Consider the following 23380-nt stretch of genomic DNA (forward strand, 5'->3'; position numbering starts at 1 on the left):
AAAAAAATGATGGAACTGCTGGCTAGATGCCAACCAAGAGTGCCAGTTATACTGTCTAGGCTCTCCAGGGGAGGGGAAGTGGCTTCATACCATGGTGATTATTCTGACCATCACAAAGGAAAAACAGGGCAGGTGGGTCGCTCACAGCTGGACTTACTATTCTAAGGTTGTCACCTGAGAACACTATCAAGGGTAAAACACCATTCAACATCAGTCTCTTAAAGATTGTTCTCATATAAGATTTATTCCCCAGCACCACTCCCTCCCTCCCCCCTCCCGTCCATCCCCACCCCAGTTCACAGTGGAGGACTAAGGAGATTCAGAGCAGGATCCCCCAGGTACAAGAAACACCCTCTGAAGATTTTGCTCTCCTTCCTCCCTCCCTTTTGCCAACTTCCAAGGCCTGAAGCTACACACACTCATGCAAACACACCAAAACCCGCTCCTCTCCCACACTCCTGTGTTTTTCCCTATCAGAGTTCACCTGTGAGACATCTGGGCTCTGAGAAGAGAGGAGGTGTCCAAAGTCTGAGAACCCTAAAGTGGGGAGATGCCATTACCCCGAATCTTCACACACAAGTGACTATGAAACAGGCACCTAGCTCTTCTCCCTTCTCACTCCTAATTTTCACTCCCGGCCTCTACCTTGTCCATCAACCAAGAGCAAACATGTTAGCACACTCCCACCTGCAGCACATGAAAATGGGCTCTGTCCAACATCCCTTGCCCAGGTATGGGAGTGTTGGGGGAGTGGTCCCTGAGGATCAGCAAAGGGTTAATGCAGAGGGCAAGAGGACAGAAGAGTTTGGCCTGAGCTCTGATTGGGGAAGCAGAGAGAGGCTGTAGTCTGGCACAGGTCTAGAATTGCCATTTTTAGTTTTTCTCTAGCATGACAGTAGAACAGATACCCCTTAGAGGGGTTTCTGACTACACATTCTTGCTAACTGGGCTCATCCTTAAAAGAGGCCCTGCCAAGTGGGAAGCAACTGAAAATAAAACTATTAAAGGAACTGAATCAGGAGTAAGAAGAGCTGGTGCAAGAAGAGCTGGTGGCTCCTGGGGTGAATGCCAATGAGCCATTTGTAAAGTGCTACTTTGACACCCCCCATGCAATTATTGCTTCTCCAAAGGAGGAGCAGGGGAAGGAACGGGAACATGGAAATGGATATGGTATGGTATTGCTTTGCTCGTTGCTCAGGCTGATGGTCAAATGGAGCCAGGGGTTAGCAGCACCAAAAATAACCAGGCAGCTTCAGAAGATTCCATGAGACCATGAGATATAGAGGCACCCGCCCTCTCAGCCAGCTGACCCCACAGCCCAAGGTAATGTTGAAGAGGCCGACCCTCACATCATGTTCACATTTCCTAAATTTCACAAGCACTACTTTGGAGCACTGGAGGTTAAGCCTCAAGAAATGAGGATGGGCTAGGGCAGAGGGAGCAGGCCTGCTCTGCAGAACCAAAAAATTTGCTTAGAAAAAGACAAATCAAATCATGGCTTAGCAAAAGAGGATGGCAATGTAACTCTTCCAGCTGCTGCCTGACTTGGAGCTCCAGGGAGGAGATGAAGGGAGGAAGGAAGGAAAGGGTGGCTTCTATCACTGAGGGCCCCCGAGCACCCATACCTAGAAGCAAACAGCAGCACCCCCTCAAAGGGAAACCAATACCCCTGATTACTTTGTTCCCCAAAAGTACCATTCTGATGGAGAAGCCTCCCCTGGGGGAGCACTCTCACTGCAGTGATTGAGCTCAGAAATGGGCGTCCAGCTGGTAGCCGGGGAGCGAGTATCCTCTCTCAGCAGGCCTGAGCTTCAGCCAGGTCACCAAGCATACATATAGAATTCAGTGGATGGGACCTGGGTTCTTCCCTTGCCCCTTCACCTTAAGTGGGATAGGGAGAAAAAAAACCTAAACCACAGTGACCCCCAAAAGGAGTCTCTGCCTCAGTGGCTCCTGGAACTGGCAGGGTCCAGCTGATTCAGCTCTGACTGGTCCAGAAGTTCAAAGTCATCCCCCTCAGCATCAGTGTCCAGGTCTGAACTAGGGGCCCGAAGGAAGCCTCTCGTTGCTCTCCGGGGAGGTGGGCCAGAAGGGCCTGGCTGGGAGGCCCCTGACAGGGCCAGGTGAATCATGCCCTGGGAGACCAGGCTGGCAAGGTTGCTGGTGAGGTTGGATCCTGCAGGCAGGGCACCAAGCAGGAGCTCCGGCAGTACAGCCTCGTCCTGGCTGGCGGGAGGGTTCTGGAGCTCCTCAGCTCCTGGTGGGGAACGGTACATCAAGCTGGGCATCCCAATGCTGGTATCGTCCTCATCATCCAGGCCAGCGGGATCCACATTAATGGAAGGGAAGTCTGGAAGGTCTCTGGCAAAGGATTCTTCTGGATCACTGTGACCATCTAGGTCTGGGAGAACAGAGGGGTGTCTGAGACACGGCAACAACCTGGCACTCCTGTGCCCCAGCCCCACAAAGTCAGCCCCATGTAACCCGATTTTTCTACCCTGTATTTCTCAGGGTGAAGCAAAACCTGGAGCACTGGTTGGCCTTTCCCCTCCACTTACAGACTGCTATGATCTCTACTGCCCAAAGAACTCCCTCCCCTTCCTCCAGTATGCTCCATATGAGCCTAGAAACCGGAGGCTACTAAGGGAGGATTTCAAGGAGAGCAGCAGTACCATTCTGGCTGTAGCCATATGCCAAAGCTGTTCTGCCACCTGATCCACACCTCAGAGAGGAGGGGGCAGTATCCCCTTCTGCCCAGGGAAGCTAAGTGGCAACAGTCAGAGTCATTATCAACTTGGGTCCAAGGTTCCCCTCACCTTCAGAGCCTTCTGTTAGAGGTGTCTGGCCCCGTGAAAGATTGAATGTGCCATTGTCTGTACAGGAGACCTCAGCATCCGAGTGCTCGGAGTCTGTGATGGCCAATTCCCTGGCAACAGTAGAATCATCCAGCTTAGGAAAGAAAAGACCAACAAGCCTGAAGAGAGAATGCCATTAGGAAAAGGTGCAGTTCCCCAGTTATAGCTCTACTAATTAGCCAGCCCTAAAGGCTACCCTAAAACCAGCAGTGCAATCAGGCACAATAGGGACTTCAGGTAATATCTTTACCCCTTTTAGGCTGCTCCCCCAAGGAAAACACCCTTATTTATCAATCTTGAGCATACGAAGGAAAGTAGTGTGGGGAGTCAACCAGCCACTTACTCTTAAGCAAATAACTGATCCAGAGATAACTTTTCACAGGTGGCCAGGAAGATACATTGCCCAACACAAGGTGGGCTGGGCTGTTTAAAAGATGATCACGCCAGTTCCAGAAGTTCTGCCATGATGGTAGGGGTTAAAAGGAGACACGGAAGAGGGTGTGCTGGTCACCAGGCTCAAACTAGGATCTATGCACACAGTCCCAACAGAACACTAGCTTCTCTCCTCACTGTTCTTTGGAGCAAGGGGAGGGTGGGGCCTTGAAGCACCCATAATGAACTTGAAAACCTAGTCACTGCCTAAACATGAGCTGCCATACAGTTAAAGGGGGCTAACTGGCCAGTGGTGCGCCTTCCACACCCAAGATACCTGAGGACAGAAAGCAGCAAGCTCCTCTTCGCTGTCACTGTGGTTGTCCATTGCACGCTCTGGGTGTAGGGCTCTGCGGCGCACTATGTGGAAAGAGCAGAAGGCCTTGACGTCTTCCCTTAAGGGGAAACCCCCACCCGCCCTGGACTTCAAAGGCATAAAATCAGAACAGAACAGAATGAATCCTCTGAATATATCCTGAAGCCCCCATCACAATGCCTGAGGGTGGGGGTTGCTGAGCCTAAGTAACAAGGTAAGCTGATAACTGGGGAGAGAAAGATCTCTCTTCCATTGCCTCTCCTCCACCAGCCCCTCCACACTTTTGTTCTGATCAGATGATCAACAAGTCGCAGGATCAGCTAGGGGCAGACAGGATGTCAAGGTGGAAAGTGGAGGCTGTCCTAGAGAGGGCAAAGGGAGATGCTCCACCTTGGTTAAATTAGGCTTTTGAGGACTGATACTATTTAGCTGGCTGTGCCAGGGGGTGTTGGGCCTTGATGACCTTGTGTGTGCAGGGCTCTCTGAAGGCTAGGGCTTAATGAAATATCTAACCTGACCAGCCCACAGGAGGGAGGAAAAAGTTCACGGAACTGTCATTCATGTGTTGGAGGATCTTGGATCTTCTGGCTTCTCAGGCAGCATGAATCACCTTTGGAAAGCAGCTTTCAGTAGTAAAAAGAGGCCTGGCTTAGAGGTTGCCATTTACTAACTGTGAAGTTCAATTTCTTTTCTCAAGGTTGTCAAGGTTAAATAAGACATGTATGCAGAGCTGCCAGCACAGTGCTCGGGCACAAGGAAAGTACTTCCTAAAAAGCAGCAAACACTAGGGATATCTTCGCTGTCTGACTTTTATTCAATTTGGAAGAGCTTTCCCCAGATTTGTTTAAAATGGGAGTGTCCGGAATTCTAAGTGGGAAAATTGGTAAGCCTGCACAGACTTCCTAGAATAAAATATTACTTTTACCTATCACCGCCCCCTACACACCAACCACACCTCACTCACTTCTCCAACTTCTGAGGACTCACAGGCTTCTCCTTGTCTTCCCCAAATTGCCCAAGTGGAAAGAAGCCTCCCCTTGACACTTACATTGTCTCTCTCTCTGCTTCGACATCATGTAGCCACGGACACTGAAATCTAGCCGCTGCAGAGCTGGCTTCAGCCGTACATATGCTCGATCCCACAGTCGGTGGTACACAGCAAGGGGCCACATCATGACAGTGACAACTGAGAGAAGGAGTGGGAAACAGCGGCAAGGTGGAGAAGGGGCTGTACGAAACAGTCCTTACTGTCCTTCTGTCACTGTGCCCTCTGGACACTCGGTGGGAAACAGTTCTGTTTCATTCTGCTGGTCATCCATCTTTACTAGGCTCCCCCACTACATGAGGGGGTTTGGGGGGGCAGAGACTTCTGCAGCCACCTACGTGGCTGTGCACAGCAGAGTGTGCTGACGATACATTAAGAACAGAACCAGGCAGTGTGGTCACATGCATACAGGTGTCACTGAGCCATACAAAAGGCTAACTGGTAACAATGCCTCAGAAACTAGACAACAAATCATGTGAGCTTCTGGCCACAACCATAACTACTCAGTTCTTCCAGCCCCACACAGAGTTCAGGCCAACAGGAAGTAACTAAATTTAAAAAACTGTGCTCCAGAAGAAAAAAAAGTGCTCCAGAATAAGCAGAATCTAGTAGAGAAACCTCTAAGAATTGTGTTCTGCTATTACACAGTATTCGGACTCTAAAAATTTCCTCCTAAATAGGAACAGACAGTCTTTATAGTTGGTAATACAACATAGGTTAGTGAACCCTCAATGATTTCTAAAGCTGACTTAGTAAGAAAAGTACTTTATGTGTGGGGAGCCTGTTATAGATAAGAAGAAAGATACTTTCATGACACCAAACAGGTTATGAAAATATAAAAAGATCATTTCCTGGAGAACCAAAATATAAAAGTCCTCTTTCTAGACCTAGAGTTAGCTGTGGCTGGAAAAGCTAGCAGGGTAAGCTCAGGGGAAGGTTATGTGCCATACTTACGTATTAAGTAGGACAGCAAGAGCCCAGGGATGTAGCGGCCCAAAACGGCCAAAAAGGTCAGTATCCCACAGCTCAGCAAGCAGAACTGGAGGAGTCAGGAAACAGTATTAAGTTTCTGTTACATGGAGGGAGACTGAGGTGGGGACAGGGGATAGGTGGAGATGTGATTAAAATGATTCTTTATGACCTATAAGTGGGCATGTCAGAATCACAGCTGTGTCTAGCCACTGTTGCATCCCATAGTGATTATGTCTGGGATGGAAAGGAGGATGTCCATTCTATTCAAACTCCTTTTCCGTGGCTAACCCAACAGGGCTGCACCTCTCCTGCTAGGAAATTGGTCTGCATGGGCTTAGCCAAAAATTCTCTCTGAAAGCAAGTGTTGGTGGTGGGGTTTTTTTAATTTAAAAAAAACAAAAAAGGTAAAAAATTAAAAAACCCAACAACCTACCACATGTTTACTATGACACAAAACGCACACAAGCAAGCTTTCTTTGCCATCTTGGGGCTCAATCTAAGGAAGATGGCTCAATCTAAGAGGCAAGCACCCAAAGAAGGAATCGTCAAGCTCTTCCCCTAGTCCTAGTGGCTGGTCAGAAACCCCTTCCTACAACTTCCCTTTGTCTCCACAATCGTCGGGATCTTTCCTCTCTTGAATGAGGATATGCCATCACAGGACTGTCTCAGTTTAGCATGAACTGAACTGAGAAGCCAGAAATGAAAGTGAAATGGGAAGTCTTACCTTGCCTGGGTTTTGCTTTTTGAAAAGCAAAAGATTCCTTATGAAAATGGTCCCACTAACCCAGACTTCAGCTACGTGGTGGCAGAGCTCGGGCACGCTGAGCAACCGAGGGTGCACAAAGCCCCAGCTATAGGAGAGAGAAGGGGGAGCTGTGAAAGGAGGGTGTTGAGGGACTCCCCCCCTGCCCCATCTTGCTGTGTAGGCAGCCGATGCTTCTAGGTTTCAATTGGAGCTGGGGAGTGGCTAGTCCTAGGTGCTCTGGAAGTGAAGTGGGACTTTCTTCTTGTCTCACAGGTTGAAACTTGAATTTAGAGACTAGGAGGGCACGCTTGTTCCAACAGCTCCACCCTGTGAGCAAGCGGCCCAATCCACGTGTATAAACCTGCCACCAGCTCCAAGGCCCTTTGTGCTTAGAAACATCTTCCCTGCACTCGGACCATTGCAATTCACTGTGATTGCAATTCAGGGATAAAAGTAAAGCACAGTCTGACACTGCTGCTGCTGAGGGGAGGCAATGGTGCATGTGTCCATCAGAGAGAAAATAAACAAAGCAAAAGCAAAATAAACCATAGCAGAGGAAATTCCTTGGATCAAACGTATGGGATGAATGAACTGAGAAATGAAAGCAGGACCTGTAAGACATAAGAGGAATCTTTGGCTTGCTGATGCCTGGAACCAATGTGTTTTCTGACCAGGAACTTTAAAAAGCCAGAGGTCACAGAAAACACTAAATGACCTGGTATAAAAGCCAGGAGACAAATGAAGTAAGTTGCCTCGAAGTTTTCACAGTAGGGCTAAAAAATGCAGCTAATTTCCTGGCATGTTAGATTACGGGGCACTACAACACTTCTTTTTCAAAACTTTTCTTAATAGCAGAGGACACTAGCCATCTCAACATATTGCTGCCTGAATTTTAGATTTGTTAAAATGATTATGTGGAACAGACTAGGTTCTCAGCTTATACTCTGTATCCATAACATGGAGTTAACAACATGGAACCAGAATATTACAACAAGAGAATCAATCAGAGCAACGAAAAGGGATTTAATTAGTGTTCCATACCTCTCATTGTCTAATGCGTCGGGTCTTGGCACTACAATATTAAAACAAACACCAGCATTAGTTGGTAGGGAAAACTAAACATAAAAATGTTAGGCTGTTGGTCTGACAGCTCAAGTTTTAATAGGTTTGAGGAAAAGAAAATGCTAATAGCCAATAAAAAGGAGACACTATGTTACACTGACAGAGTTAGGGAACTGCAGACACGGGGATGATGGCTGATGCCTGCTCATTTCTCCAGTGGGCGGGTGAGGGGATCCAAATGGAGCATCAGGACCCCTTCTACTTTCTACAACTGAGAATCAAGGTGCACATGAAAAAAAATGACCCGTCCCACCCCTCTAGTGCGTCTTGGTTGTTCATACGTATCAAGGTGCACCAGGTTACTGAGGCGGATTATATTTACTCCAACCCTAGAAATCTGTCTTTTCTCTTTAAAAAGAGACCTATTAACTATAGTGAACGATGTCAAGTCTTTTGACGTTCACCAGCCATAAAACAGGTGAATGAACTACATGACTCCTTAAAGTCTCTGCAAAATAGGATGGGAATGTATTTAAAAGCTGTATACTTTGGTGTAAATATCCTGCCAACACTTCAAAATTAACATGTCCAAAACCTACATCAATTTTCCTCGCTCTCAACCCCTACGCCAACGGACTCCCCTGCCTGCTGCTACTGTATACGCTGACTATAATCCCATTCTCCTATTCTCCTAGCTTTGAACTCCCGCAGCTGGCTTTTATCCCTTAATTCTTCTAACCCCCTATTTACCAGTCTTAATGTGTCTTCCTACTTCTCAGCTCTTGAAGCCACCCATCATTTGTTTCCATGAATACTTCTCTGACTACTTCTCACACATACTGCCATAGTTTCCTATCAGGTCTCTCTCCTTCCTCATTTTCTTCTCTGTGAGCTTGCAAAATGCTATCAAATTAAGCTTTAATATCACTTCAGCATATAAGCTTTAACAATGTTCAATGACCACCCACTAGCTATAGGATAAAGTCTAAACTTCTAGGCCTAACTCAAAAGCCTTGTAAAATCTAATCTCAACATGTTTTCAGTTTTATTTCCTAGTACTCCTTTCAGTGACCTCTTCATTAGGGTGAAAGTGACCAATTCCCTGCTCTCAGAGATGCTTTGCAGCTTCTGGTTTCTCAGACTAATCAAGCTCTGGCCCCTCTAGAAACACACTTTTATATTCAACTGTTCAAATCTCTTGCTTCATTCAAGGCCTGAGCCAGGGCCAAAATACATAATAAACATACTGATCACATACTGCACCGTGACATATTTGGTACTGTTACAACTGTCATTTCATTTGTCTTCTGTTTATGTATGTACAATCTTTGAGAAAAGGAATCATGTCTTAGAGTACTATATATAAGTCACAACACTTAGCTTACTGCTTTATAAATAAACAAGTTAAAAGAAATCCCTGAGAGGCAAACTGATACTGCCTCAGTAAAGATGTAGTATGCAATGAGAATCTTTTTTTTTTTTTTTAACTTGAGGACTACTTACTCCTCAGACCAATAATGAAGGCTAGAACATCTCAGGTGGTGGGTACAGGTCTCCTGAGCTTAGTAACAATGGGAAGGGTGGAGTACAGCTCCACCAAACTACAGAAGGAGCACCAGCCCTTCAAGTGTCTCCTAAAGCAAATAATTCAGGCATCAAAAGGTATTCCCAGTTCTATATACTCCCCCATTAACCCCCAAAATAAGGTAAAAATTAAATGAAAGATCATTTCCAGTTCAGATTGTTCTAAATGCTATCGAACTCACCTTTTATTTCAGGCCAGATTTTGTTCTTCCATTGATCTATACACACAATGATCATTGAGCTGAACGCAAGTAAAAATACAAGACGAAGGGATGTCAGTGCAAAGAACCTATAGAGAAGGAAAAACAAGATTATTATCTAATTAAGCTACTTTCAAAAAGGACCACATGTATACTTCAGAATCTAGTAAATAGACTTAAATCCTAGTTATATAGCTTGGGAAAATCACTTAAACTTTCTGAACATCAGCTATTTTACCTATGTGGCAGAGGTAATAATTTGCTTCTGTAAAGGCAGAGGACTAAGTCAAATAACCTCTTAAAGCTCCTTCCAACTTATAAGTCTGTGATTCCATTAATTTCAGGGAGAAGAAATTCATTCCTGATAACAAGTTATTATAAGGATGAAAGCAAACACCTTTCTACCAGATTAGACCCTAGTGTAGGGCAACAAACTGATAGAGATGTATTAAGAAGCATATAATTCAATTAGATATTCTTTTACAGACGGAGGAACTGAGGCCCAAAAAAGTAAAATGATTTGGTCAAGGTCACACAGAAAGTTAGCAATGAAGCTACATCCCAAGAGCCAGTTCTTCAAAATTAACACTAATACTTCTTAAACATTTCCTTAAAATTGAAGAGAGAACATTTCTTGATTTCATGAGACCACATTACTCTAATACCAAAGCCAAAGACACTGCAAGAAAACTACAGACCGAGATCTCTTATGAATACACATGCAAAAATCCTCAATAAAATACTAGCAAACTGAATTTGGCAGCATATTAAAAAGATTATATACCATAACCAATTCCTGAGATTTATTTCAGGAATACAAGGGTGGTTCAACACATAAAAATCAATAAATATATCATATTAACAGGATGAAGGAAAAGTTCTTCCTTATTTGAAGGAATCAACCACAAATAGATATTTATGAAAAATCTGGGAAATCTTAACACCTACAGCACACCTGAAGATATTAAGGAATTGTTAATTTTTTAGATGTGATAACTTTATGGAAAATAGGTTTTTTTAAAGAGTCCCTATTTCTTAAAGATACATACTAAAATATTTATGAACACAATGATGTGATAATCTGGGATTTATGTCAAAATAATATAGGTTGGCAAGGAAAAGGGTGTAAAAGAAGAAGAACCAAGATTCACCATGCATTGATAAATGCTAACATTTAAAATCTTTCAGGGGTGCCTGGGTGGCTCAGTCAGTTAAGTGTCTGACTTCAGCTCACATCATGATCTCATGGCTCTTGAGTTCGAGCCCCGCGTCAGGCGGTGCTGACAGCTCAGATCCTGGAACCTGCTTTGGATTCTGTGTCTCAGTGTCTCCCCCCCCCCCCCCCGCCCCGCCCCACTCTGCCCCTCCCCTGCTCACACACTCTCTCTCTCTCTCAAAAATAAACACTAAAAATTTTTTTTAATCTTTCATAAGATATTTAATAAAAAAAATTAGTTCTAGGAGTGTTTCTATACCCCAGCATAAGGACTCTAAAGCAGTGCCTTTCAGGGGCGCCTGGGTGGCTCAGTCGGTTAAGCGGCCGACTTCAGCTCAGGTCATGATCTCACGGTCCATGGGTTCGAGCCCCGCGTCAGGCTCTGTGCTGAAAGCTCAGAGCCTGGAGCCTGTTTCAGATTCTGTGTCTCCCTCTCTCTGACCGTCCCCCATTCATGCTCTGTCTCTCTCTGTCTCAAAAAATAAATAAATGTTAAAAAAATAATAATAAATTAAAAAAAAAATAAAGCAGTGCCTTTCAGTGTCTGTAGTCCAGTGCTGGCCCACAAACTGATTCTGGCAGTCTGTGAGGAAGTAAGTACAAAATTTAAAGCAAGCATTTACAGGGGCACCTGGGTGGCTCAGTTGGTTGAGCGTCCGACTTCGGCCAGGTCATAATCTCATGATTCACGGGTTCAAGCCCCACATTGGGCTCTGTGCTGACAGCTCAGAGGCAGGTGCCGGATGCTGGGAGCCGGGAGCCGGGAGCCGGGAGCCGGGAGCCGGGAGCCGGGAGCCGGGAGCCAGCTTCAGATTCTGTGTCTCCCTTGCTTTCTGCCCCTCCCCCACTCACACTCTGTCTCTCTCTCTCAAAAAATGAATAAACATTAAAAAAAATTTTTTTAATAAAGTAAGCATTTAGAAATTTTTATAGAAGTTTGACCAAGTAATTTGTAATCTAAGAATACCTTTGGGTTTATATTTTCTGTCCCTTTTTTAAACTTAATTTTTCTAGTAACTGATTTGTATTGTACTTTACAAAAGTAATGATTTGCCACACATCAGGGAAGACACCACCACTAGCCCTCACCACAGATGGTTTGAGAAACCATTCAGTTTCTTTTTTTTTTTTTTAATTTTTAAGTTTATTTATTTCTCACAGAGAGAGAGAGAGAAAGAGAGAGAGAGAGAGAGCGAGCAAGCAAGCATGGGTGGGGGAGGCGCAGAGAGTGAGAGAGGGAGACACAGAATCTGAAATAGGCTCCAGGCTCTGAGCTGTCAGCACAGAGCCCGACGCGGGGCTCAAACTCACGGACCATGAGATCACGACCTGAGCCGAAGTCGGATGCTCAACCGACTGAGCCACCCAGGCGCCCCTAAACCATTCAGTTTCAAGAGGGAAGCTGAATGCATTGGAGAGATGGTTCGGCCGGGCAGTAAGACATGGCTTTTACAGTCAGACTGGTTGGAGTCCAATTCTCTCAACACCCGCTTAGTCCTGTGACCTTGAATAAACAAGCTTAACCTCTTTAAGCCTTGGTTTCTTCATCTGTATGTAGTGGTAACAATAACAAAACATGCAGGATTGTTTGTAGGTAATAGAAACAACATACTAATTGCCTATAAAAATACCATACTTGATCTTGCTAAAAAGAAGAAAACACAAGGCACCAAATACATGCCAAACACATTGCTCTATTCAATTTTACAATGTAGCAGTGTTATTAGCTTTATAACAACTGATCAAACAAGGGTTAGGATGACCAAGGTTTGGTTATAAATGAGCTCTTTTCTTCTCAACTCAACACAAGACCTCATGACTTGACATAATCACAGGATATTAAGAATATAATCCTTATATTTAAAGAAAAAAATAGCTTTATCTTGTGTGTATCTATGAATACCTATACATATGCAGGGATTGGCAGAGGAATTTTTTGTCTCTAGACATTTTTGTACTTGTATTCAACAAACGTGAATCCACGTTATGTAATTTTTAAAACTATACAAACAATGAAGGATGGGAGGAACCAAGAACTGAAAAATCCAGACACCAATGATAACCTATTCCGATTTTTCTACCCCACCACTTAAAGGACACTGTAATTATATATGAGATTAAAGAATGAAAGCAGCTTAACAAAAATAAGCCTCTGGAGCTGCCCCAGGTCATTAATCTTTTCTCCAAAGCCAGTTCATCACCCCGGCAAGAAAAGTTAACAAGGCCAAGGATAAGGGCTCTAGAACTTCTTGCTCCCCAGTCCTGCTGCTTCTATATGCCAGCATAGGAGGAAATGGCATGACCACTATTTTCTCCAGAGTTCTTGAAAGGGTTCCCTGGGAAGGCAATTTTCAGACTGTCTACAATCTCCACTTCCCAGATCATAATTACTAACACATATATAAATTGCGGTAGGGATAGGATATTAAGCACTCCTAAGGCAGACCGGTTTTCCAAAAATGATGGCAGTAAAAATACTGTTTCTCCAAGACCTGAACTATTTTATTTTTTTTTTAACGTGTTTTTTTTTTTAATTTTTTTATTTTTGAGACACAGAGAGACAGAGCATGAACAGGGGAGGGGCAGAGAGAGAGGGAGACACAGAATCAGAAGCAGGCTCCAGGTTCTGAGCCATCAGCCCAGAGCCTGACGCGGGGCTCGAACTCACAGACCGCGAGATCGTGACCTGAGCTGAAGTCGGACACTTAACCGACTGAGCCACCCAGGCGCCCCAACCTGAACTATTTTAGTAGCCTGTTATAGTGCCCACCTATGCTTCAACTCAATCCAATAAACGTGTACTGAATGCCCATTTTATGTGGAGGCCTAGAGGTAAGCAGCCCAGTTACAGAAAACAGTAAGACATGGACCTTACTCTCAAATGTATTTATGTGTCTATGTGTGCTTGTAATATGACAAGATAATAACAAAGAAGAGGACATTTAAGCTGGGATTTAAAAGATAACTGGTAAAGGGGTGCATAGGTGGCTCAGTCAGTTAAGCATCCGACTTCTGCTCAGGTCATAATCTCATGACTTGTGAGTTCGATCCCCCTGTCAGGCTCTGTGCTGACAGCTCAGAGCCTGAAGCCTGCTTGGGATTCTGTCCTCTGTCTCTCTCTGCCCCTCCCCAGCTCACACTCTGTCTCTGTCTCTCTCTCTCACATATAAATAAACATTAAAAACAATTTTTTTAAGATAATTGGTAAGAATGGGGTACCTAGCTGGCTTACTTGGTGGAGTGTGTGACTCTTGATCTCAGGTTGTGTGTTGGAGCCCCACACTGGGTGTAGCGATTACTTAAAAAATAAAATATTTAAAGAAAAAAAAGGTAAGTGGTAAGAAAACAGGGCAAAAGGATGTGGGGAAGGAAAGGACATTCAGATAGGGACAACAGCCAGCTGGCATGACATATTTAAGGAACAACAAGCTGTTTCATATAACTGAAACACATAGAATACAAGGAGGGGATGAATATGGGGAGAGAGGCAGAAGTCAGATCATGAAGAGCCTTTTATGACAAGTATATTGATTTTATCCTGTAGATAAAGGTGAAACAGTAACGAGTTTTACAAAAAGTTTTTTATTTTTTGGGTCATGAAGGCTAAAACTGTGAACATCTTTTTTTCCCCCTTAATTTTTTTAATGTTTATTTATGAGAGAAGGAAGGTGAGGCAGAGAGAGAGAGAGAGAGAGAGAGAGAGAGAGAGAGAGAATCCCAAGCAAGCTCTGCACTGTCAGCACAGAGCCCATGAGATCACGACCTGAGCCAACATCAAGAGTTGGATGCTTAACTAACTGAACCACCCAGGCACCCCAAACATCTTTCTCCACAAGATTAATCCTGACCCATAAATTAATTTCAGGACCAGATTTATCTTTTTCTTGAACAAGCCAATGTAGGAACTCAGAAAAAGAAAAGTTTTTCCGTGTGGTATAAATAAAATAACATTTCTTGGGAAAATAGTTTCTTCCATACAGATAAAAACTTAATTAATAGGATATATCACCTTAATATACTGCAGTTGACCCCTCCAAGGTAATAGATAATTAGCATCAATGTTCTCTTAGAAGTCTGACCGTCAAACATAAAATATGGATAAGTGTGTGCTTTTTTCCTTCCAGGCCTCAACACTAAATCCCTCAACAAAAAAGGAGTATCAATCTCAGATTAGTGTGCTTTGTTCGAAAAGAGTTCAGAAAAGAGTAAGACATGGACCATGTGAAAAGAGGTCACATTAATGCTTATCATTTTACAGATGTAACCCGGAAGCACACCTGTAAGACAACTCTGCAACCATGTGCAAAGACAAAACATAATTGAAGAAAGTATTTTTGAGATCAGTACAGATAAAGGATGGATAAAAAATATGGAGGACTCTCCTGGATTAGTTTAGTCCTGCAATGTCTTTTCATGCACGCCAAAAACTTCACAGGCAGATATAACAGTGTACAAGTTTGATACGACAACATGTGAAACATTTCTTAGCAACTATAATCAGCATGAGAACTTCCCAACTTAGCAAAAACAACTGCAAATGAAGTCAATTCTGAATATTCACATGTAAATTATTCAATTTGGGGATTGCCCACAGCCCATTACTCCTTGTATCCACTGTGGACTCACAATCTATTCTTTCTTAATGATACGTTTTTTTCTTTTTCATAAAAGCAACCATGTTTATTGGAGGAAATTTAGAAAATGTGATAATTATAGAAGAAATTAATAAACACGAGGGGCATCTGGGTGACTCTGTTGGTTAAGCGTCCAACTTTGTCTCAGGTCATGATCTCACGACTAGTGAATTCCAGCCCGTGTCCGGCTCTGTGCTGACAGCTCAGAGCCTGGAGCCTGCTTCAGATTGTGTCTCCCCTACTCTCTGCCCCTCCCCCACTCACGCTCTCTCTCTGTCTCTCTCTCTCTCTCTCTCTCTCTCTCTCTCTCTCTCAAAAATGAATAAACGGGTGCCTGGGTGGCTCAGCCGATTAAGCATCCGACTTTGGCCTAGGTTGCAAGTTCATGCCCCGCGTCAGGCTCTGTGCTGACAGCGCAGAGACTAGAGCCTGCTTCAGATTCTGTGTCTCCCTCTCTCTCTGCCCCTCTCCAGCTCATGCTCTGTCTCTGTCTCTCAAAAATAAATGTTAAAAAATTTAAAAAAATTTTTAAATAAACATTTATACATACACACACACGCACACATATGATGAAGTTAGTACACCATCTATGAAAGTCTTACCAAAAAAAAAAAAAAATTCTTGAACCGGAATCTGATCAATCCTCTAGATCCAACTACCAATTTACAGGAAATACAGAGCACAAGGGGAATATGCATAGGGATACAATAAGTAAAATCCACTCTGCTGCTTTCTTCAACAAATTACAGAGGAAGAAAGATTGAAAGGGAACAAAGAGTAAAAGACATATAAAAAACACATCAGTCACAATATGTGGACTTCATTTGGGTCCTAACCAAGTTTAAAAAATAATAATATTTCTTTTTTTTTAAGTTCAAGCCCAAATGTGGGGCTTGAACTCACCACTCTGAGATCAAGAGTCACATGTTCTACGGACTGAGCCAGATAATTTCCCCTAAACACAAGTAATATTTGAAAAAATTGTAAGTTTGAACATTGATTAGAATCATTAACTTTCTACATATGATAATGGCACTGGTATTTTTTAAAGTATTTTTCAGAGATTTTTCACATTCTGAAATACTTAAGAGATTACATTATAAGACACCTGGGATTGCCTTAAAACAACAAAGGAAGAGGTGAAAAAGAACTGAGGTACAGAAGACACAAAACTGGTCATGAATTGAAAAATTTAAAAAATTTTAACATTTATTCATTTTTGAGATTGAGAGAGGAAGAGCATGAGCAGGGCAGGGACAGAGAGAGAGAGACACAGAATCTGAAGCAGGCTCCAGGCTCTGAGCTGTCAGCAGACCATGAGAACTCACAGACCATGAGATCATGACCTGAACTGAAGTCGGACTCCCAACCAACTGAGCCACCCAGGTGCCCCGAAAAATTTTAAAACTGAGTAGGTAGTAGTACATAATATTATTCTACTTATGCATGTTTAAATTTTTCCATAACAAAGTTTTTTAAAATGACCCGTTATCCACATACATGCCCTAAAATGTGAAGAGGTTATTTTCTTCCATTTATTTTTATTTTATTTTTTTTTAATGTTTATTTATTTTTGAGAGAGAGAGAAGCAGAGTGCGAGTGGGGAAGGAGCAGAGAGAGAGGGAGACACAGAATCTGAAACAGGCTCCAGGCTCTGAGCTGTCAGCACAGAGCTGGATGCGAGGTTCAAACTTGTGAACTGTGAGATCATGACCTAAGCTGAAGTTGGACACTTAACCGACTGAGCTACCCAGGTGCCCCTATTTTCTTCTATTTAAAAAAATTCATATATAAAAACTCCATGGAAATATATGTCATATCTGGTTTAAAAACCTCCTTCTTCATTTAACAATACATAGATGAGTTTTCTTGTATCACCAGAAAAACATCAAAAACGATTATATCATACATACATATAATTAGTCTGTTAAATCTTTCTCTAATTGAACATGTCTCCAATTTTTGATATAAAAAAGTAAAGCTGAATTATATATCACTGAGCATGTATTTTTGTCCTTACTTCCATTAACTACTTCAAGTGGAAATACTGGGAAATGCTTTTTAAAATTTTTACCTTCTTTTTTTTAAAGTTATTTTTGAGAGAGAGCAAGAGAGCATGAATGGGGGAGGGGCAGAGAGAGAGGAAGAGAGAGGATCCCAAGCAGACTCCACACTGTCAGGGTAGAGCCCAATGTGGGGCTCAATCTCACAAACCATGAGATCATGACCTGAGCAGAAATCAAGAGCTGGATGCTTGGGGCGCCTGGGTGGCTCAGTTGGTTAGGCAACTGACTTCAGCTCAGGTCATGATCTCATAGTTTGGGAGTTCGAGCCCCATGTCAGGCTCTGTGCTGACAGCTCAGAGCCTGGAGCCTACTTCAGATTCTGTCTCTCCCTTCTCTCTACCCCTCCCCTGCTCACGCTCTGTGTCTCTCTGTCTCTCAATAATAAGTAAACGTTAAGAAAAAAATTTAAAAAAAAAACAAAGAAAAGAGTTGGATGCTCAACTGACTGAGCCACCCAGGCACCCCTTGACTTTTTTATTTTTTAATAACAGAGTTACTGAGATATTTCGTATACCATAAAATTCGCCCTTTTAAATTGTCTAATTCAAAGGTTTTTAAATTTTTTTTTTTTAATGTTTATTTGTATTTGAGAGAGACAGAGCACAAGCCGGGGAGGGGCAGAGAAAGAGGGAGACAGAATCCAAAGCAGGCTCCAGCACAGAGCCCAATGCAGACTCAAACTCGCCAGCCATGAGATCATGACTGGAGCCGAAGTCGGACGCCCAACCGACTGAGCCACCCAGGCGCCCCTAACTCAATGGTTTTTAATATATTCAGAGTTGTGTAATTATCACCATTATCTAATTTAGAACAATTTCATCAACCCAAAAGACAACCCATACTCGTTAACAATCATTGTCCATTTTCCCCCAGTCCCTGAAAAGACATTAACTTCTTCTTTTTTTTTTTTTTTTTATTGAGACAGAGTGTGTGTGCACGTGCAAGCAAGCAAGCAAGCAGAAGGGCAGAGGGAGAGAGGGGGAGGGGAGAAAGGGAAAGAGAGGAAGAGGGGCAGAGGGGGGGGGAGGGGGGGAGAGAGAGGGGGAGAGAGAGGGGGAGAGAGAGGGGGAGGGAGAGGGGGAGAGAGAGGGGGAGAGAGGGGGAGAGAGAGTGGGAGAGAGAGGGGGAGAGAGAGGGGGAGAGAGAGGGGGAGGGGGAGAGGGGGAGAGAGAGGGGGGAGGGGGAGAGGGGGAGGGGGAGAGGGGGAGGGGGAGTGAGAGGGGGAGTGAGAGGGGGGAGAGGGAGGGGGAGAGGGGGAGAGGGGAAGAGAGAGGGGGAAAGGGAGGGGGAGAGGGGGAGAGGGAGGGGGAGAGGGAGGGGGAGAGGGAGGGGGAGAGGGAGGGGGAGAGGGAGGGGGAGAGGGAGGGGGAGAGGGAGGGGGAGAGGGAGGGGGAGAGGGAGAGAGGGAGAGAGAGAGAGAGCGCGCGCGCATAGGCAGGGGAGGGGCAGAAAGAGAGGGAGACACAGAATCCAAAGCAGGCTTCAAGCTCTGAGCTGTCAGCACAGAGCCTGACATGGGACTGAGCCACCCAGATGCCCCTCAGGTGTCTTAATACATGTTGCCTAATTACCTTTCAGAAAGATTATTGAATTTATGTTGCTATCAATCATATACCAGCTTTTACATACTTTCCCCAGAATTAAATACTATCATTAAAAAAAATAAGCAGAAATTAGTAACTCACTGCCATTTACATTCAAATTTTTAATTACTAACGAGAGTGAAATGTTATATATCCATTGATTCATTATTTTCTACTTTTTTTCTTTTGTAAACTTTTCACCCCCTTTATTAGGGGCTAAAATTCAATTATCTCTCTGAATAAAAAATATTCCTTGGAAAAACAACCTGGTTTCCAGAAAAATCACGAGAAATTCCAAAACCAAACAATTTTCTTTGAGGTTAATTATACCACGGATCCTCATAATTAGTACAGGTGAATTAGAGTTTGCTATATCATAAATAAAATAAAGAGCACATGTCTATCTTCAACCAAAGAAGATACTATTTCTGGGTTTCTTTGTTATTACAGAGTAGGCTTGTCTCACTGGCACTTCAGAACAAAGCATCCCATCCTATAGGGACAAAAAGCCCATTATTGTACGGCACTTGTGGTCATCTGGTTAATGAGCTAGTCACTGGTAAATCAGTATGAAAAAAATTAACCCAACCCACATAATTTAGTGATAGTTGTTGCTTACACAAAACCAGAAATGAAACCAGCTAGTTGCTAAACACCTACTTTATGTTAATGGACAGAAAGCACCCAACCTTAAAATTAGGACAGATAAAAACTAATGGCGGAAGACAGGCAAAACAGTAAGCCAAGGCACCCCTGGGAGTCTCCTTGGCTACCAAAAGCAACAAGAACCCTCCAAAGACTAGCATGAGAAGCATTTGCTCAGTATGTTTCATCTGAAATTTGACGTGTAAATTTTTCTCACAGAACAAATGCCTCTACTTAACTGGGCCCTGCCTTCCATTTCCTGTCCCTATTATTTTTCATTCATATTCTAAACTTTTAAATCAGAATTGCTTTAATCACTACTCGGTCATTTTTGTATTTGGATTCTTTTGGGGGGAGAGAGAACATCTTTATTTTTTTAATCGTGAAAACAATAGATTCCATGATATCCCTAGAAGATGGTATGGTTAACTGAGACAAATCATTGTAAAGGCAGATCTCAATAGGGAATCAGCTTGTGACTGCTCTAAATCGATATCCTTAATTGAAAGACGGTCTAGAATCCTAGAATGTTAAAGACTGGAAAGGAGCTCTGAAGCCATCTAGCCCTCCTTGAATCATGTGCCTCTTCATAGAAGGGGGAGGGCTTGGAATGCACACACATGTCCAGGGCTCCTTAGTGCTCCCCTGATCTCCTAGATCTGAGTTAAACCAACAGGTTACTTCAACCTGTTTTTTTCTGATCCTGTCAGGATACACTCTGGCTGACTCCAATATTCTTCCCCCAAATCACTCCTTTACAGGTGGTGCTGACGTTAATGAAAACACAAACTATTGGAAAGGAAGGCCTGACATTTCTGTTATTATCCTAAAGATAATAGCATGTCAGTAACCAGAAGCAACATAGGCTGAAAGATTTCTGATATAATCACCATAATTGCTCTGAAAACTGAAGAAAAAAATAAAAAAGACTAAAAGCCCTGAAATACTATAGAGGCAAGGCATTTACATCCATCTCTTTTACGCTGCTGTTGTTTTTGTTTTATTAAGATGTCAGAGGGCACATTCACACGTACAGAAAAACCTTGACTGAGAATACAGAACACTGAAAATTAAGAGTGACTACCTACCTGAATTTGGATTTTTTGTACTCCTATCCAATCTTCTAATACTTCAAAATGTATAAAACACCACAGTTAATGATGTACCATCATTTAAAACAAGGGAAAAAATTTTCAATTTCTCTGTGACCTGAGCCAATGATCCTCTTACATTTTCTAAACATTTATAATGTCCAAGAACTAAACAGTCTTTGACATTCCTAACTGAAATGTCAACACATGTTGACATGTACAACATGATGCTACCAGAATGTCAAGTCTAACTTTCATTTTGAGCCTCAAATTGTCTTCCAAGGAAGCTCATTTCCTAAAACAACAATGCTATGAATTCCAATACCAAACTACCTTAGCCTCTGAGGGTTTAACACTATCAGTCACTCTGCAGCCTTCATGGAGATGAGTCCTCTCTCCATAAAGTATAAGAGTCTCAAGAGTCACACCTTTATTTTGCTCTAGCTCTTCTGTACCTACCTAGAGAGTGATGGGAATGTAACAACAGTAACCATGTTCTGGATACTCAGTAGGCAACCTAGCAGGAAATGCCAGAGACAAAGACCAATCACAACAATGCTTTAAGAGACCAAGACTACAAAAAGGGGAGCTGAGTGAGATTCTAAACATAGAATATTAGTAAACTTAAGCAAACACTGTTGGGGGCCAGAAAATTAAAGTTAACTGTAACATTCAAAGATGTGCCTCAATCACATAGGAGAGCAGCTCCCTATAAATACAGACCTCCACTCCACATTCTACTTCAAAAATCTCTCAAGCAGGGCACCTGGGTGGCTCAGTTGGTTGAGCGTTCTCAGCTCAGGTCTTGATCTAGCCATGAGTTTGAGCCCCGTGTCAGGCTCTGTGCTGACAGCTGGGAGTCTGATTCTATGTCTCCCTCTCTCCACCCCTCCCTCACTCACGCTTGGCCTCCATCTCTCTAAAAAAATGAATAAATATTTTTAAAAAAATCTCTCAGGCAAGGGGCATATGGAAAGTCCCCTCCTCAAAAATAACAACATACATGCTAACTCATTTGTATTAATAAACCTTGATGAAGTTTTTATATATTGGCCAATCACACTTGGATACAAACTGGTTTATTAAGGGCCAATTTTTCCCCCCTAGGAGTACAATCTCAATGTAGGAAATGAAGTTTTGACTGAATGGCTTGGGGTTAGGAGTTGTGATGGGGGAGGTGGGGGAAAGGAAGAAAACGTCATTTTGGGAAATGCTCCTGATTGAGGTGCTACACTTAAAGATTTCTGCCAAAGAAAGAAAAGGAAGGAAGTAGGTACCTGGGGATCAGAGAAGCACAACCAAAAATAAATGAAGAATGCTGTAGGAAAATTTTATCATCAAGTTTGCTAGAGACTCCGGAAGCAACTAATGCCAGAGACTGCTCTGACACCTCAAACCTGAGTCCCCTTCAGACTGTGAGAGGCTTAACTTAATAGCTGAACCTTGTGTCTATCAATGAATTTGACATTATTTTGCTCCAGTTCACTGAAAATCTTTCAGACAAAGGATAATAAATGTTTTGGTTCTAAAACCAAGAATTTCAGGAAAACGTACTTTTAGCAAAAACACATTTTCTTTGGAAACACATACTTTGTTTCATTTCAGGTTCATCCAGAATAGGTTTATTTCATTCAGCTGTAGAAGCCCCCCTATACTTCAGTTCCCTTGGAATTTGGTGAATAATCCTTTCCTAGTTATGAATAATTCCAAACTATGCTTAGCAGACCGTATGAAGACCTATGTCCTCTTTAGGGGATGACAACTGAGAAGCAGCAGTTTCATTTTCGCACAGCACGGCACACAGACTCTTAAAGCATATTTATAGTTTCCCTTCTGCAGCTCAGGAAAACTCACACACGCTATTAGGCATCCTCAATCTCCTTGCCTATAAACCGTGCCTAAGGATGTCTAATTCCTTGGAACAGGGAGGAGATGCAATCGTTAAGTGGCTTTGAGACGGGTGAAATTTACCACTATTTCATAACTGTTCTTCAAAAGCTTATAATTTTCTTTCAAGTTGCAGCTCTGGAGGCTCTCATTGACGCTCAGACTTCATAAACTCCCTCGAGCAGGGAAAGGATAACTAACGTGCTAATTCAGATCACTCAAGCTTGTTTTCTTATCACACCTTTGGATACTTTTGCAAGACCTCACGCCTCACGCCTCTACCCCAATATAACAACTACTAAAATCAAAGCTCTGAGAATGGTCTTCAAACCACATTTGAGCGGACAAGAGACGGGAAGTGATGGCCTTAAGTGACACAGCTTTCCCTAGCCAAAATGAGGCGTCCTCGCTCGATTCGAGCGGCTCAAGATGTTACCAGAAGCTCCTGCCAGATGTGCGGGGCAAGGGTGCGGGAGAAGTAAAGCAGGGAAGATAACTGGAAAGCCCTGGGGAGAACTGCGATGCCAAAGCCTGCAGGAGGAATGGACTGGAAGGAGGTGAGGCAAAATTAGGCAGGTACTGGAAGGAGCCAAGGCAGCGAAGAAAACAGGAGAGGCGAGAGGTAGAGCCCTAGAGAAACCTGACGAATTCGCGCCTGGAAGGGTTTCCGAGGGTCCAGTTCTCTCACCAGAAAGCCGCGTTCAGCCCCAGGCACCACAGGGCGCTCCTGGCTGGCCGCTCCCACACCAGGGCTGCCTGCACCCGGCTCAGCAGAGGCTCGTAAGGCCCCAGCACCTCCACCAGGGCCCGCTGCGCCGCCTCAACCTGCTGGTCTCGCTCCCAGGAGCCTGACATAGTGCGGCGACCCCTCAAAGTAGGCCCCGAAGCTGGGCCTGGGGCCGCGGCCAGCCCCTCTGCCTCCGCCATCTCCCCCCCGGGAGCCACAACATCCGGGGCCGCGGCCCGTCGGTCACAATAAACACCGACTGCGCAGATGCGCGATTCCGCGGGGGAGGCCTCGTCCCTCCATAGTGCGCCTGCGCACAA

At 43.7% G+C, this 23380-nt stretch overlaps 1 protein-coding gene across 1 annotated transcript; it reads right to left on the reverse strand.

Annotated features, from left to right (window-relative positions):
• Nucleotides 1-239: 239 nt before the first annotated feature.
• On the reverse strand, nucleotides 240-23350 carry RETREG3 (reticulophagy regulator family member 3). The gene is made up of 9 exons (XM_042914751.1): nucleotides 23022-23350; nucleotides 9194-9300; nucleotides 7407-7437; nucleotides 6345-6471; nucleotides 5603-5687; nucleotides 4652-4789; nucleotides 3565-3647; nucleotides 2817-2949; nucleotides 240-2401 (listed from the first exon to the last, which is right to left on the reverse strand). The coding sequence occupies exons 1-9, from the start codon at nucleotides 23258-23260 to the stop codon at nucleotides 1944-1946; spliced, it is 1401 nt and encodes a 466-aa protein (XP_042770685.1). The 5' UTR covers nucleotides 23261-23350; the 3' UTR covers nucleotides 240-1943.
• Nucleotides 23351-23380: the final 30 nt, after the last annotated feature.

Source organism: Panthera leo, chromosome E1 (assembly GCF_018350215.1).
Source record: "Panthera leo isolate Ple1 chromosome E1, P.leo_Ple1_pat1.1, whole genome shotgun sequence".
Taxonomy (NCBI): Eukaryota; Metazoa; Chordata; class Mammalia; order Carnivora; family Felidae; genus Panthera; species Panthera leo.